Source organism: Mastomys coucha, unplaced genomic scaffold, assembly GCF_008632895.1.
Source record: "Mastomys coucha isolate ucsf_1 unplaced genomic scaffold, UCSF_Mcou_1 pScaffold20, whole genome shotgun sequence".
In the NCBI taxonomy this organism is placed as follows: Eukaryota; Metazoa; Chordata; class Mammalia; order Rodentia; family Muridae; genus Mastomys; species Mastomys coucha.
Genome location: NW_022196903.1, coordinates 84,499,303 through 84,512,969, shown reverse-complemented (window position 1 = coordinate 84,512,969; position 13,667 = coordinate 84,499,303). Strand labels below are relative to the sequence as shown.

Here is a 13,667-nt window from a genome sequence, read left to right as displayed (position 1 = left end):
AGAGAGAGAGAGAGAGAGAGAGAGAGAGAGAGAGAGAAGAAAGCAAGGGAAAAGAACGGCCACAGGCAAGGGAACAGAGGGTCATGGAGCCACTTGGGAGTTCAGGGACTCAGCAGGAAGTTGGAAAAGTGGTTTGGGAACCAGGGCAGGGAAACTTGGCTCTGGTTACCCAAGTACAGGCTCACAGCTCTGGACAAGGCCTGCACAGCTGAGTCCCTCCACTTGGGTGGTTAAGTCTCAGGACAGTTTGATTCTGGGTGCTCAGTCAGCCTCACGCACAGGAACAGAAGCAGGAAGAAGCCTCCACATACTTGGTATCCGCTTACTGGGGCTGAAGTGAGTCTCTGCAGAAGGTATCTGCTGCAGGGTAGTGTACAGTTTTTCAGGCTCTAGCCAGCTGCCCTCTCACTTCAGGCACGTTGGCCAGACTTCTGGCCAGTGTGTGTCAGAGGGTGGTGGTAGGCAGGTGGGAAATTCAGCAGAGAGTCAATTTGGACTAGGAAATGTTATGCTGGCACAGCTCCAGCCTGTGGAAAGAATACAAGACAGGCAAGGGTAGAGAGAGGAACCCATGTCCTCTGGAGACACAAGAGTCTCCTGGCTTCTCTAACCTTACTACCTTACCCAATGGTATATGGAACCAGCCCTTGAGCTGAGGCATTGTGGACCAGGCCAGGCTCTGGCACTATCTTCTGTGCTGGCAATTTTCCTGTGGTAGTGAGGTGGAAAGGTGGTGTTGAATTCAGGGAGATCGGATGCATGGGGGCATTGTTGCTGGCCAAGACCTCCCTGAATTACCACAAGAGAAACTTGTTGACTTTGGGCACTGCTAAATTGAGCAGCAGGAAGATCGTGCCAGCGCAGATGCCCAGCTGGTGCAGAGATGAAGAACCCTTCCCCTGTTGCAGGCCTGCTATGTGTTGAATTGTCATCCTCCTAACTTCTTGTATTGGAGTTAAAACCCCAACTCCTTCAGAGTGTGGCCTGGTTTGGCAATCATGTCTTTAAGAGAGTTAAGATGAGGTGATTAGCATGGACCCCGTTCATCTCCTTATAAGAGGAAACTTGGCACAGATGCACACAGGGTGCACTGATGGAGGGTTGGCTATGTCCACTGCACTGGGCTGCAGGTGCCAGAAGGTTACATTAGAAGCATTCAGAGGAGCCTTCAAGGGAACATTGCATGAAGTTAGTATTTGATCTGTGGGTCAAAAACAGCAGGTGGCCTTTCTCATTTGGTAGCTTTGCCTTGTCAGTTGGAGACCTTAATAGACAAGGGTCAGTAAAGGGGACTGTTGCTTTCCTGCCCATCAACTGGGATGTCATCATTCTCCTGCCTTGAGATGCTGACTGAAACACGGGCTCTGGGGCCTATGCTTATCAGCTTTGTAATCCTGTGAGTAGGTCATAGGATGGATTAGATGGATGGATAGATAGATAGATAGATAGATAGATAGATAGATAGATAGATAGATAGATGACAGATAGATAGATACATACACAAGAGTAGAGACGTATACATATTCATATAGATAGAATGAGCCTAACTGTCTACAAATCAAGGAGAGAAGTCCAGGAGCACTATACCAGCCTCACTGGCAACTTGGTTTGAACTTCTGTGGAACTCAGAGAAAAGGAATTTCTCATGTCAACCTCGGTTGTGCTGGAGCAGGATCATTTATGAAGAATAGAGCCTCACCTCTTACACTCCTGGAAAGAGGGGTCACACCCAGTACCTACCTCATGGCAGACAACAGACGGGCAGGGAAGACTGAGAATGGGGCTCATCTTTTTCTCAGGAACACACTTCCATGACACCCTGCCCCCAGGATGACAGTGTGCTCTGTTGAGGGGCTGGGCCTGCAGGACCACATCACTTCTTTTAGCCCCCAACACTATATTGCTCTGGGAATAGGACATTAACTTGTTGAAACACAGTTAAACCATAGTACAGTCCTTCTAAACCAGTCCTGAGCTTCCTTCTTATTCTGTGAAGTGGGTATGAGGTCCCATCTCTAGCTTATCCTGAGGCTGTGGAGCACAGGGCACGTGTACAGACCCAATCAGTACAGAGTCCACGTGCTCTGTGTGTGGAAGCATGAGGGAGGTGGTAGAACATTCACCCAAACATGGAATTTAAGAGGATGCCAAAATACCCAACCACCAAATAAACAATGCTGTGGCTTGAAGCAAGCACAAGCTGTGGCTCGTCTCACCACCCTATCATTGTGTAATGGGAACAGTTGAAGATGCTACAGTGTCCAGGCCTGAGAGCCTTGTGTGCCTGCAGAGTTGACAGTGACGTGTGAGCAGATCCATAGTGTAGGCTGTACACTTCACAAACTCAGTTCCCTTGGCTCAGAGCATGAGAGGCATCTTGGTGAGAGGTGTATAGAAATACATGTATGTATAGGTATGTAGTACATAAGGGTATGTGGTACCTATGTGTGGATGGTATAAAGGAATGTATAGTACAGTGATGCATGATAGAGAGATAGGGTGTCCTGGTGCTTGGTCTATAGGGGTGTGCACATTTTCCTTATGCATCAGGCTCCACTGTGTCCCCACCTCACATATTTGCTGTCCCTGAGCTGACCTATCTGTGTCCTGCAGGACCAGGAAGACAAAGTACACAAGTAGGGTCCCCTGTGTAAGGCTGTCCATCCCAAAATGATCAGCTGACTGTTCTCCTTGGAAGGCCACTCTGGAAATGCATGCTGCCTTTAATGTTTGTATGCATGGTAGACAAGTCAGAAATGGGGATCAGGGTCACTAGGTCAGCTGGCTTCCTTGAATCAGTACAGATGTCCCGCTGTGATTATGTCCTAGCGTGTCCTTGCTTTATGAAAGACACTCCTCAGCTGTAGGGTCTTGGTGGCTGACTTCCTTTCAAACAGTTAAGAGTATATATGCCTGTGCATGTGTGTGTGTGTGTGTGTGTGTGTGTGTGTGTGTGTGTGTGTGTGTGTGTGTAGAAAGCCCCCTGCTAAAGTATCTGGCTAGAATACTGCCCAGGGAGAGCAGCCATGAAAAAGTGCCCCAGAGCTAAGCTTAGTCCCCAGCCTTCATGCAACTTTCCCAAATCTGTACTCAATGAAGCTCACAGCAAAGAATAGAGCTCCAGGGGCCAGTGGCACCTGCTCATAAGACAGGACAGGTGCCCTGTACCTCATCCCTCCTCTCCCTCAGGCCTCAGCTCCAGTACCTCCCTTGTTATCCTGTCTGAGGTAATGCCACTGTCCCCTTCCATGTCACCCTGCTTTGTTTTCTTGGTTGTCTTCTGTAGCCTTAGCACCTGTGACTTCTGTCTACTGTTTCCTGAGGTTAGCTCCAGAAACAAAGGATGGGGTAATGAGCCTGGAGTCTGGTCCCATACTTGCCTCACGTCCTGTCCTACTGAGGAGTCCCCCACTAAACCCTCTCAGCCACCTGACAGGGCCACTTCAAGCTCCTGGGCCAGGTTAGGATGACACTAACGCCCTCCTCAGACTGGTCGCTGCTCTCTGGTCAGCAGGTGAGTGGCCTTACCTGTAGGCAGTGCTGTGAGGAGGTGGCTGTGGTTGGATTGTCAGCAGCACACGGCAGTGTCGTGGTCAGGGAAGTTAGCAGCACATGAAAATGGCACGGTCAAGGAAGTCCGAGGCACGTGGAGGTGACCACAGTCGAGTCAGTAGCCTGCTGGCAGGAAACGTATTTGCTGAAACTCAGTAGTGCCTTCTAGTTTTCATGGTAACCTTCTACTTACAGAAAGGACACAAGTTTTTCCACTGAGAGGAGGGAGGTAAAGTTTCTTTTTAACTTAAACTTGTTCAGTTGGAAAGGCCAGCGCCCTTGCCGCTCTGTGTACTGTTAGCTTTGTTGTTAGAGCTTGGAAGCTGTGTGTAAGGGTCTGTGCAGGGCTACAAAGCAAGTTAGACAGCTACCTGCAAGCAAACATGGCTCACCACACTAGTGTCTTCCCACTCACTCCACGCAATTCTTTTGTCTGTTTTTGTTTTGGTCTACTTTCCAAAGCATCTCTGAAGTGCCTCCACTGTCACTGCGGCTTTCGTTCATTCTGACCAGGCGGTGGGAACACATGTGGTTCTCCTCTCATCTCCTCTGATTCCTCCATTGCCCTCCTTTCCCCTCTCTACTTTCCTCACCCTGCCTTCTCCCAGGCCAACATGGAACTCACTGTGTAGCCAAGGCTGGCCTTGAACTTGCAAGGGTGTTCCTGCCAGTCTCCTGGGTGCCAAGATTCCAGGCTTCAGCTGCCGTGCCTGGCTCTTTTTCCCCCTTGGTCCTTACATGTTGCCACCTGCCTTCAGCACATCCTACCTTCAGGACTGGCAGATCATCTTCCATAAATGTCCTTTACTCTGTCTCTCTGTGTGGATAGCTCCTGCCAACGGGAGAGAGCTGAGTCGCTCCTGATGGGCCCAGTCTCAGGCCAATGCTATAAGTGAGGTGATTTTAAAATACAACATGAAACCACAATAATGGTCTACTGAGAGTTGGTGTCTGAAAGGACACTGGGGCCTGAAATTATTCATTAGCCACTGCTCTGGGCTACCTGCTATACTGGGGCAGAGAGACCTGAAGCATAGCCCCCTCTTTACCCTCAGCTCTCTCAGCCCAGTGTTTTCAGTTGTGCAGTAGCACAGAAGGGCCCCAGGTATTCCATAGAGCTGGAACAATAAGAGATGGCTTCCTAGTGGGGTGCGGTGGGGATGGCACCCAGGTCGTGCAGAAAAGCTTACAGAGAATGCAGGTGACCGGCTTAGATGTTTATTGTCCCACTATGGGATCACTAGACCTGTAAATTGAAATGAGGGTTTATTGTCTACACCTAAAACTTACCTCTGTTTTCCTCACCCTCTAAGCAGGATGCTTACCCATCATCTTCCCTGGCCTGGTTTCTCCCTTCCAATCTGTATGATCCCTGAGCCAAAACCTGCCCTTAGGCTCAGCTCCTAGTGGTGACCACCCCTCAGGGAACAAATGGAACATTTTCTGTGCCTGGGTGGTGGTGACTCCACAGGCCATGTGAGTCAGGGTTGAGAGTGAGGACAGCTCTTCATAGAGTTTCCATGCAGACATGCCCTTCTTCCCTACCTCACACACTGTGCTGCAACTCCTAAGCCTTTGGGAGGATGGAGGGGGCACTTCTTCCAGAGCATCACCCACCCTCAATCTTCAATCGCCCGTAACAACCAGTTCTCATGGAGCACACTTCATTCCAGCTCCCATTGCCCTGGACCATAACAGTGACAGGTTACCTCACATCCCTAAGATCACTCAGTTCTATATTACTCTCTGTGGCCTTGTGGCTAGGATGGTGGGAATTCCTGCTCCCACACATCAGTGGGGGCAAGCTGAGGTGCAGAGAGGTGAGGGACCTCAGATATGGACAAGGAAGTCCAAGGTGAGTAAAGAGTCTGTCCTGTTCCCAGGGACAAGGCTCTGCAGGGCAGGGGTGGCGTATGTGGTCAGGGTATCTTAGTGTGTGCCCTCAGTTTCCTCATCCCTAACATGCCCAGGCCTAGTAGGGTGCGCACAGCCCCTGGGTCCTTTTCCCTGCACTGTGAGAGAGAGAAGGGAAAGCTGTTACCAACTGCCCAGGCTGAAGAACACAAGGAAGGCAATTATGGAAATGGTCAGGGAGCCCAACATGCCCCAGATCATGCTACTGGGTGCTCCCTGTGACAGCTGCTGTACAGCACAGTTCCCTAGCATAGAGACATAGGTGTTTGTGGATGTAAAAGGAACTTCTGATCCAGGCTGGACAAGAGTGGTGTCCATAGGTTTGTGGGTGGAGTTCAATGGCAAAGCATGTGCAAGGACCATCCCCAACAAATAGGAAGGAAGGAAGTTGACCCCTCCACAGAGGTATAGGATGTGGCTTGTGGGTTTGACTCTTCTGGTAGACCTACTAAGTTTCTCTCTGTCTATAGTCTCAGCCTGACTTTCCCCCAGGTACGTTAGCTCCTTAAATAGTGTCCTGCATCTCCTAAACCCCCCTCCAAAGTAGCCTTCAGAGAAACTGGGGAGGTAGTGGCCTTGGAAAGCCATGCCCATTCTAGGCCTAGCTTACTGGCTGTAAAGTGTGCAGATGTGGAACTCATGGTAAGGAGAAGAACAAACTATGAAGAAGAATGCAGTAGGGCCCAACCTTCTAAAGGTATTGATGTCAGCCCTCCACAGGGTTCTGGCCTCTGGTACCTGACAATGATATCCTCCCTGTCTGACCAGCTCTTGGGCACAAAATGCTTCCTGCACCGTCCTGCAGGTAGCTGCCCTGGCAGGCATCTGCTACAGAGTGGGTAGGGAAGGTACAGGTAACTAATAGCTATACACCCAGCAACACAGGGCCTCAAATTTGTCAGAGACACAGCTATTCCTAGCTATGGATGCAAACCTGGGGACGGTATGAGTCACAGCGTACTGATAGGGAGGCTGGGCAGAAGCCTAGCAAGGAAGAGAAAGATGCTGTGGCAATTGATGTTCTTTGTTCTTGGTCAGTGTTGGGACTAGAGGCTGGCCTGGGGCCAAGGAGAGAGAGAGGTACTGGATCAAGGGATGGATGAGAGGGTGATAGATGGATGGATGGTAGGTAACTGGAGGATGGGTAAATGGACAAGATGGTGATGGATGGAGGATAGGTGGGTGGATTGGTGGAGGATGGATACATTGATGGACAGATAGAGAGTAGGATATATGGATGGATAGAGAATGATCTAATGGATAGGTGAGTGGGCGATTGATAGGTGGGTAATGGGTGAATAAGAGGATTGGTGGATGGAGGATGGGAGAATGATGGGTGGGTAGATGGATATACTGCATGGAGAGGGATGATGGATGAGTAGATACAGGATGGATTGATGGGAAGATGGTAGATATATGAATAGATGGTAGAAAGAAGGAAAAGAAAGAAGAGGGGAGAAGCACATGAAGAGTTGGATAAAAGGGGAAATCAACAGATGAAAAACATACTAAGTGATAAATGGGAAGGAAGGGAGAAGGGGAGGAGCAGGAGGGGAGGGAGGAGGAAGAGGAGATGTGTTGGTTATATTAACCCAAAAGCCCACAGGTGGTGCACTGGAGAGACAGGTGCCCAGGCGGGAGACAGAGAAAGCAAAAACAAAAGTCCCTACCCCACAGGGTGCTGAGAAAACTCAGCTGTAGAGCATTTCCAACAAGCTATGTGTGCTGTGGAGAGTGTGGCCGAGGAGAGCCCACAAGCTCTGTCTCAGCGTTCCCTTAGGTCAGGGGCTCCTTGAGGGGTGGGCAGCCTTTAAAGGGCAGTGAGCTTCGCTTCGCTGGTGCTCAGCAGACTGGCCAGAGCTTTCCTGGAGCCCTGATGTCATCCAGGACCTGTAAGAATGGTTTATGAAGCTTCCTGTGGTAGAAAGGAGAAAAAGGTTTTTTTTTTTTTTTTTTTTTTTTTGGCTTTCAGAACCCCCAGGGAGGCCTTTGTTGAGAGCTATCTTGCTTTCAGAGTAAACGTTTGATCTCGGTTTGGAGAATGGACAGTCTGCTTCTGCTGGAGCTCTGCTGTGGGAATCAGGCTGGAATCAAGGCAGGATTGTGATATGTGTAGGACAAAGTGAGAGCCTAGGGCAGAGCAATGTCAGCCCCTGAGCCTCTAGTGACTTGGTCCTCTGCTACCCACTGAACAGGACAGTTATTTGCAGGCCCTATGCCTCCTGCCCTCTGGGGTCTTCCTGGGGGCTGTGGGTGGAAAAAAAGCCCTCCAGTGGGCTGTGGCCCGTGAGTCACTGTCCCCAGGGGCCCCTGCCTGGGAAGCCCCAGCTGCCAGCCAGCCCTAGGCCAGGCCCTGAGCAGCTGTTAGGTGGGTGGGGCTCCAGCTGGGTCCCCTGGTCTGGAAAGACCCCAGGGGCACAGCCCCACCATGGTTCACTCCCCAGAGGGGTCTAGCCTCATCCGTGGCTCTATAGTTGGTTGGTTAGCATTCAGAATCTAGTGCCAGGCACTCAGGCTCAGTCCCTTCCCAGTCCTGTGACTTGTGTACCTTAGTTTCTGTACATGGTTGACAGACAAAGCTGTTGAAATCCACTTTATGGAGAAAAGCAGATGATTTTTCTCCTACCTGTTGGGAATTCTTCCCTGTGCCTCAGGCTCCTAGAGCTCTTGTAGGTTAGGAGAACGCGGGCCAGAGAGGAGAGAATACAGCTAGTGACCTGTAACAAAGCATGGCCTGACTGAAGCTAGGAGACTCTCGGGGTCCAGTGGAGTCCCTGGGAGCGGGCTGCTATCCTAAGGCACAGTCCCAGTTTGGTCTCCATTTCCTTTCTATCCAGGCTTCTTCTGGAGCCCGGGGCAGAGCAGACCCTTCTCAGTCCTGTGGGCAGGGCCGTAGCCACGGGGCGGTGTTGGGTTTAGGTCTCTGGGGACTGGTGGAGGATGTGGGCCCGCCCTTGCCTCCACAGCCTCCCTCTTTCAGTACTGCCTCTCCAGTCCCACCCTGGCCTCTGGACGCACAGGGCGGCCCCTGGGCTCCCAGAGCTCCCACTTTTCCCTCGCAGTGGACGCCCCCTCTGTCCCGCCCCAGTGACTCATTGCTCCCCTGGCCCACTGCCACCCCCTGTCTCTTGGCAGGCGGCAGGCTCAAGGTTGTGCCGAAGCCACGGGGTCTGGAGTGTGAGGGACTCTCAGCCGCCAGGGTCTGGAGCTCCAGACGGTCCTCCAGAAGCAACAGAGGCCAGCCCGGGATAGCTCCGCCAGGAACCTGCTGCAGCCCTGGAGAGTCAGGGCCTCCCCTCTCCTTGTCTTTGGACCTGTTGTTTTTTCATCCTCATGAAGAAGGAAGTGACCTGAGAGCTCAAGACAAGAGCCATCCCCTGGCTGGGAGGAGGCCCAGGGTCCAGGGCAGTGGCAAGCCCCCCCCCATCTCCAGCCACTGCACCTCACTGATCCAGGCATGAAGGGTGATGGTGGTGCTGTGTGGGGCCTCATGTGGAAGTACTGCATCTCCGTGAGGACCCTCAGGTACCAGGGACAGGGTGTGGAGGCGGCTTTGCCCTAAGTGGGCCAGGTGAGGGACCTGCATGGTTTGGAGGTTCGGGAGGGAACAGGGATGAAAAATAGAAAGACTGGACCTGGCACCTTCCAGAGAAGTGTGGAGTCAGTGGCAGGGAGGGAAGCAGGAAGAGAGTGGTCCAACAATCAGGGCATATGCTGGCCACTGCCCCCAGGGGAAGGCCACTGGAGGTACAGTGAGCAGGAGGCACTTGTTATGTAACAACGGCTGGCTTTGAAGTGCGATTAGGGTACCCACCCTGAGCCTGTTTTGCCTGGGTGAACAGGGCTGGTACTCCCTCCTTCAGTGTCCAGTAAGTGACAGTTTCTCTACCTTCCATGGCAGGGAGCAAAGTCCAGAATCAGGTGTCAGGCTGCCCGTTGACGGCAGGCTTAAGCCTTAGCATTCTTAGACCTGTGTGCACACTGACTCGGCAACCCCCCACCCCCACTCCGGTGAATCATCCTGTCTGAAGAGGCCTTTAGGATTGGTGTAAGGATTAAATATGACTGAGTGCCAGCAGCCACCAACCAGTGTTGAGTGTAATTACCTGCAGCCACAGTTACATCCGTCACCTCAGAGGTCTGTGGGAGGTGCCTGGAAGGTGCCCCTGCTTAGAAAGCTGGGAGAAAGGTAGTGCAGAGCTTTAAAAAAAAAAAAAAAACTCTGGAGAGAGACCACCTAGGGACGGGGTTCACCTGGGCAGGGAGTGGGATACCTGGGCTTGACTCCACCTTCTATCACATCTGATAGGACCTGCCTAGAGCAGAAGGCTGGAAGCCACAGGACCTTAGGCAAGGCTGGGTTTTCTCCTCTGAGGATGGGGCCACAGTGTCTACTTTGCATGCGGGGGGAACCTAAAAGCGTCACGGGTTGTGGGGGGATGTGCCTTAGAGTTTTGAATTCTTCCTACTAGTGTGCATTTCACTTTAAGAGAATGTCTTATAAAGGATAAAGGAGTAAAGGGTCCTTTGTCTTTCCAGGTTCACTGTCTGGTATATCAACTGTACACAATCCTCCTCTTTATCCTTCTCCTGCCTTCTTCTTTTTTCCTGCTTGTCCCTTCTCCCTCCCTTCTTCTATTTCTTCTTTTCCCTTTTTTTTCTACCTCCCCCCCCCAGTCTTCTTTCCTCCACAAAATACTTGTGCTACCACATAGGAAATACTAGTAGTGAAAAAGAGCATCGTTCAGAATAAGATGCCATGTTGATGATGATGACAATTATGTTGAATAAAACAGAACCTGGGGTTCTTCTGCAGAGATGAAGACTGCTGAGCTCCCTAGAAGCCCAGGAGAAAGGGGAAATGCAGCTGCACAGCTCCCTCCCACTTTAACAAGAAGCGTATGTACAGTAGCCACAGTTGCTCTACTACAAGGCAAGACTGTCTAGAGCCCTGAATGGTGGGCCTCAGGCCCAGACAGATTTATAGTTTCCAGGCCAACCCTGAGAGGCATTTTGCTTGGACAAGGATGCCAACTGGTTGTGGGAATGGAGAGGCAGAGTCCAGCCCTGGAGTGAGTCACTGGCCACTTTCCCATGCTTTGGTCCATGATGGACCTCCTTGGGTGGGTAGCTCAGAGGCCAGGCCAGGCAGGGACCCTTCAAGTGCCTGATGTTCTGGTCACACCAACTGTAAAAGGTTTCCTGCCTCATTCTCTCCCGGAATTTCTAGGGGTTGGCTCACTGGAGAACCCTCAGACCTGTTCGAGAATGTAGTGGGCCAGTATGAGGAGGACCCCATGTCTTGCACTTCCGAGTAGCTGTTTGTACTGTTTGTACAAGTGATCAGCCTGTGCCTCAGTTTCTTCATCCACAGAATGGGAATATTGTAAAACTCCCTGTGGGAAGGTAGAGAATGCTTATGGCCACTGGCAGTTGGTGCTGATGCGAGGTCACCTCCCCATTGGTGATGCAAGAGCAGCTTGGGTTGAGTATGAGCACTGTGATCTGTACTGGGTTTGTCTAGTCCTAGACTCAGCCCCCATAGGTACCATGCATCTTGTGTTTAGCTGAGGAGGATGGGCCAAGATGAGTGGGGGTGGGGTTGTTCAGAATTAGTGTATTCTTTCCAGATCCCTGACTCCTATCCCCAGAAAGTTGAGGCCGCTCCCCAGAGCCAGATATGAAGTGAGCCAGCCCAAGCAGGCTTTGGGGCAATCCCAAACCCAGGCTGCCAGGGGAGACCCAAATCCGCAGATCTGTGGTAGGGCAGAGCTGGCAGCTACTGGGGGACAAATTGGAGGGTTGTGATGGGACAGCACATACTTTTCCACTTGCGTCTTCAGATTCCCCTCCGCCCGAGCCTGTCACCCCTGGCTGGATCCCACTCACATCTGGAAAAGCATGAGGTGTACTTAGAGCTATTGCTGCTGCCGGCTCTGGCTAGCTTCCAAGGGGATCCAAGGCTCCAAGACAAGGTCTCTGTGAGGGCCACACTGGCTCCTATTGGCTCCTGGGCAAGACAGCAGGGGTACAGGGCCATCTGGGTCCAGTGCCTGGGCACTTAGAAGATCTGTCTTTGGTTGTTGCTGGACTGGCTAGACTGTTTCCAGACCCAGGGAGAGAGGCAAACTGAGCCAAGCTCCAGGGCAAGATTAGCAGTGGGCTCTGGTGGATGGTGTCAGTGGAGCACATAGGTGTGACTCGCTTCCTCTCCCCTCCTTTGCTGGAGTCTCAGTCAGGGCTGAGGCAGTTGTCAGAGAGAAAGAGAAGGAACACAGAGAGAACACAGGCTCAAGAGGGGCCCACTTGAGTTAGAAGCTTGCCTCAGCCTTGTGAAAATCACCTTGGAGACATTTGGAAGGCAGTGGTGTGATCCCTGCAAACTGGCCCCAGTGAAGAGGTACGTACCCATGTCTGTCACTGGTCAGCTATTGTTTTTGTTTTTGTTTTGACAACCCTGTCCCCTAGTTGGTTTCCTCTGATGACTAGTACTATAAGTGGCCTTCAGCAAGTGCCCAGCCCTGCCCCCTTTCTCTGTGGGTTGTCCTTACCCTATACCTCATAAGGCTGTCTCCCAGCCTGCCCCCCCAACAGCACATATCCTTGGTATGCCTCCCATCAGGCCATAACTTCCATGTTATAGTTAGTTCTAGCTGTCAACTTGATAGAATACGAGAGTCACCCGGGAAGAGGAAACCTCAGTTGAAGAACTACCCAGATCAAGTTGACCTGTACCTATGTCAGTGGGGCATTTTTTTTTTATTGTTCATTGATAAAAGGAGGGCCTAGCCCACTGTGGTCGATGCCACAGGAAGGTGGGCCTGAGCTGCGTAAGGAAAGTAGCTGAGCAATCTGGTGAGAACAAACCAGTAAGCAGTGTTCCTCCGTGGTCTCTGCTTTAGTTCCTGCCTCCAGGCTTCGGCTTCAGCTCCTGCCTGGACTTACATTGCCGATGGACTGTAATTCAAATAAACCCTTTCACCCCACCCCCAAGTTGCTTTGGTTCAGGGTGTTCTATCACAACAGCAGAAAGCCAACCAGAACAGTCAGCTTATTCTCCAAAGATCTTATCCTCACCCTCTCTCCAATCAGACTGAATTCTCAGCCTGTCTTCCTCAGGCTCAAAAACGGCTGTCACATATTGGTATATTTGGGCAAGAATGGGCTTGTCCCTTGAAAGCTCAAGAGGCAGTGGCATCTCCTAGGCCAGGCTGCCCCTGGACACACAGTGCTGACTAGTATGCATCAGAGGAGCAGACCTGTCTAGGCCTTGTAAGCCTTTCTCCCCTCCTGCTGCAGCTGTCTCTGGGCAGGAGGGCTGGGAGCAGATGGCATCTAGGTCCTGAAAGTGTCCCAGGAGCTTGCTGGGACAATCAGCCATCTGGTGCCCCACACAGGAGGCCCTGAGCCTGTCCTCTTCCCATCCTGTGCTGTGCTGTGCCTGCCTCGGGGAACCTATGACAAGGGGAACCTCTTTCTCAGTTTCCTCCGGCCTTGCTGTTGTGCTCCTTCACCTTGCTGGGTGGTTGGCTCTGCATTCTGGGCCCTCCAACCTACCTACTGCCACATTCTGATGAGGCCACAGTGGCCAGAATTTACCTGACTCTTCCCTTCCTGGACATGGCTTAGGCAGTCCTGGACCCTTGAGTAGGATTTGGAACTGAGTGTGGGGCACGGGAGATGACTGGAGGCAGAGAGGAGCCACTACTTCCTTTCCTCCCTCAGTACTGAACCCATGGTACTCTTCATTCCCACTTGGGTTCAGCCCTGCAGGTACCCTTGCTGCAATGCTCCACTGTCTACCCCTCTTCTGTGTCTTTAATTTTGAGACATATTTACTGTGTAGCTCATGCTGGCTTGGAACTCCCTGGATGGTAGAGATATGCTCCAAGCTAGGCCTTGCTGAATCTCAGTACACAAGTACAATCCCCTCTGGGCCACCAAGGTGCCAGACCAGAATCTCAGGAGAGAATCTATTTTTGGGGGTGGGGGGTTTGGGATGGGGGGGGTTGAGACAGGGTTTCTCTGTATAGCCCTGGCTGTCCTGGAACTCACTCTGTAGACCAGGCTGGCCCCGAACTCAGATATCTTCCTGTCCCTGCCTCCCAAGTGCTGGGATTAAAGGTGTGCGCCACCACCGCCCTGCTCAGAAGAGATTCTTACAGACAGCAGGCAACGTTGCTCTAAGAAGGCCACTGTTC

At 51.7% G+C, this 13,667-nt stretch overlaps 1 protein-coding gene across 6 annotated transcripts in view; it reads left to right on the top strand.

The window, feature by feature from the left end:
* Positions 1–13,667, top strand: part of LOC116099261 (IQ motif and SEC7 domain-containing protein 1) — a 330,953-nt gene that overhangs the window by 216,477 nt on the left and 100,809 nt on the right. Inside the window, exon 1 of one of the 6 annotated variants that reach the window (XM_031382557.1) lies at positions 8,469–8,991. The exons of the other annotated variants lie outside the window; for them this stretch is intronic. Coding sequence (XP_031238417.1) covers positions 8,924–8,991 — 68 coding nt within the window. The 5' untranslated portion in view covers positions 8,469–8,923. Of the gene's footprint in view, positions 1–8,468; positions 8,992–13,667 lie in introns of those variants that run through there. 6 annotated transcript variants of the gene reach the window in all.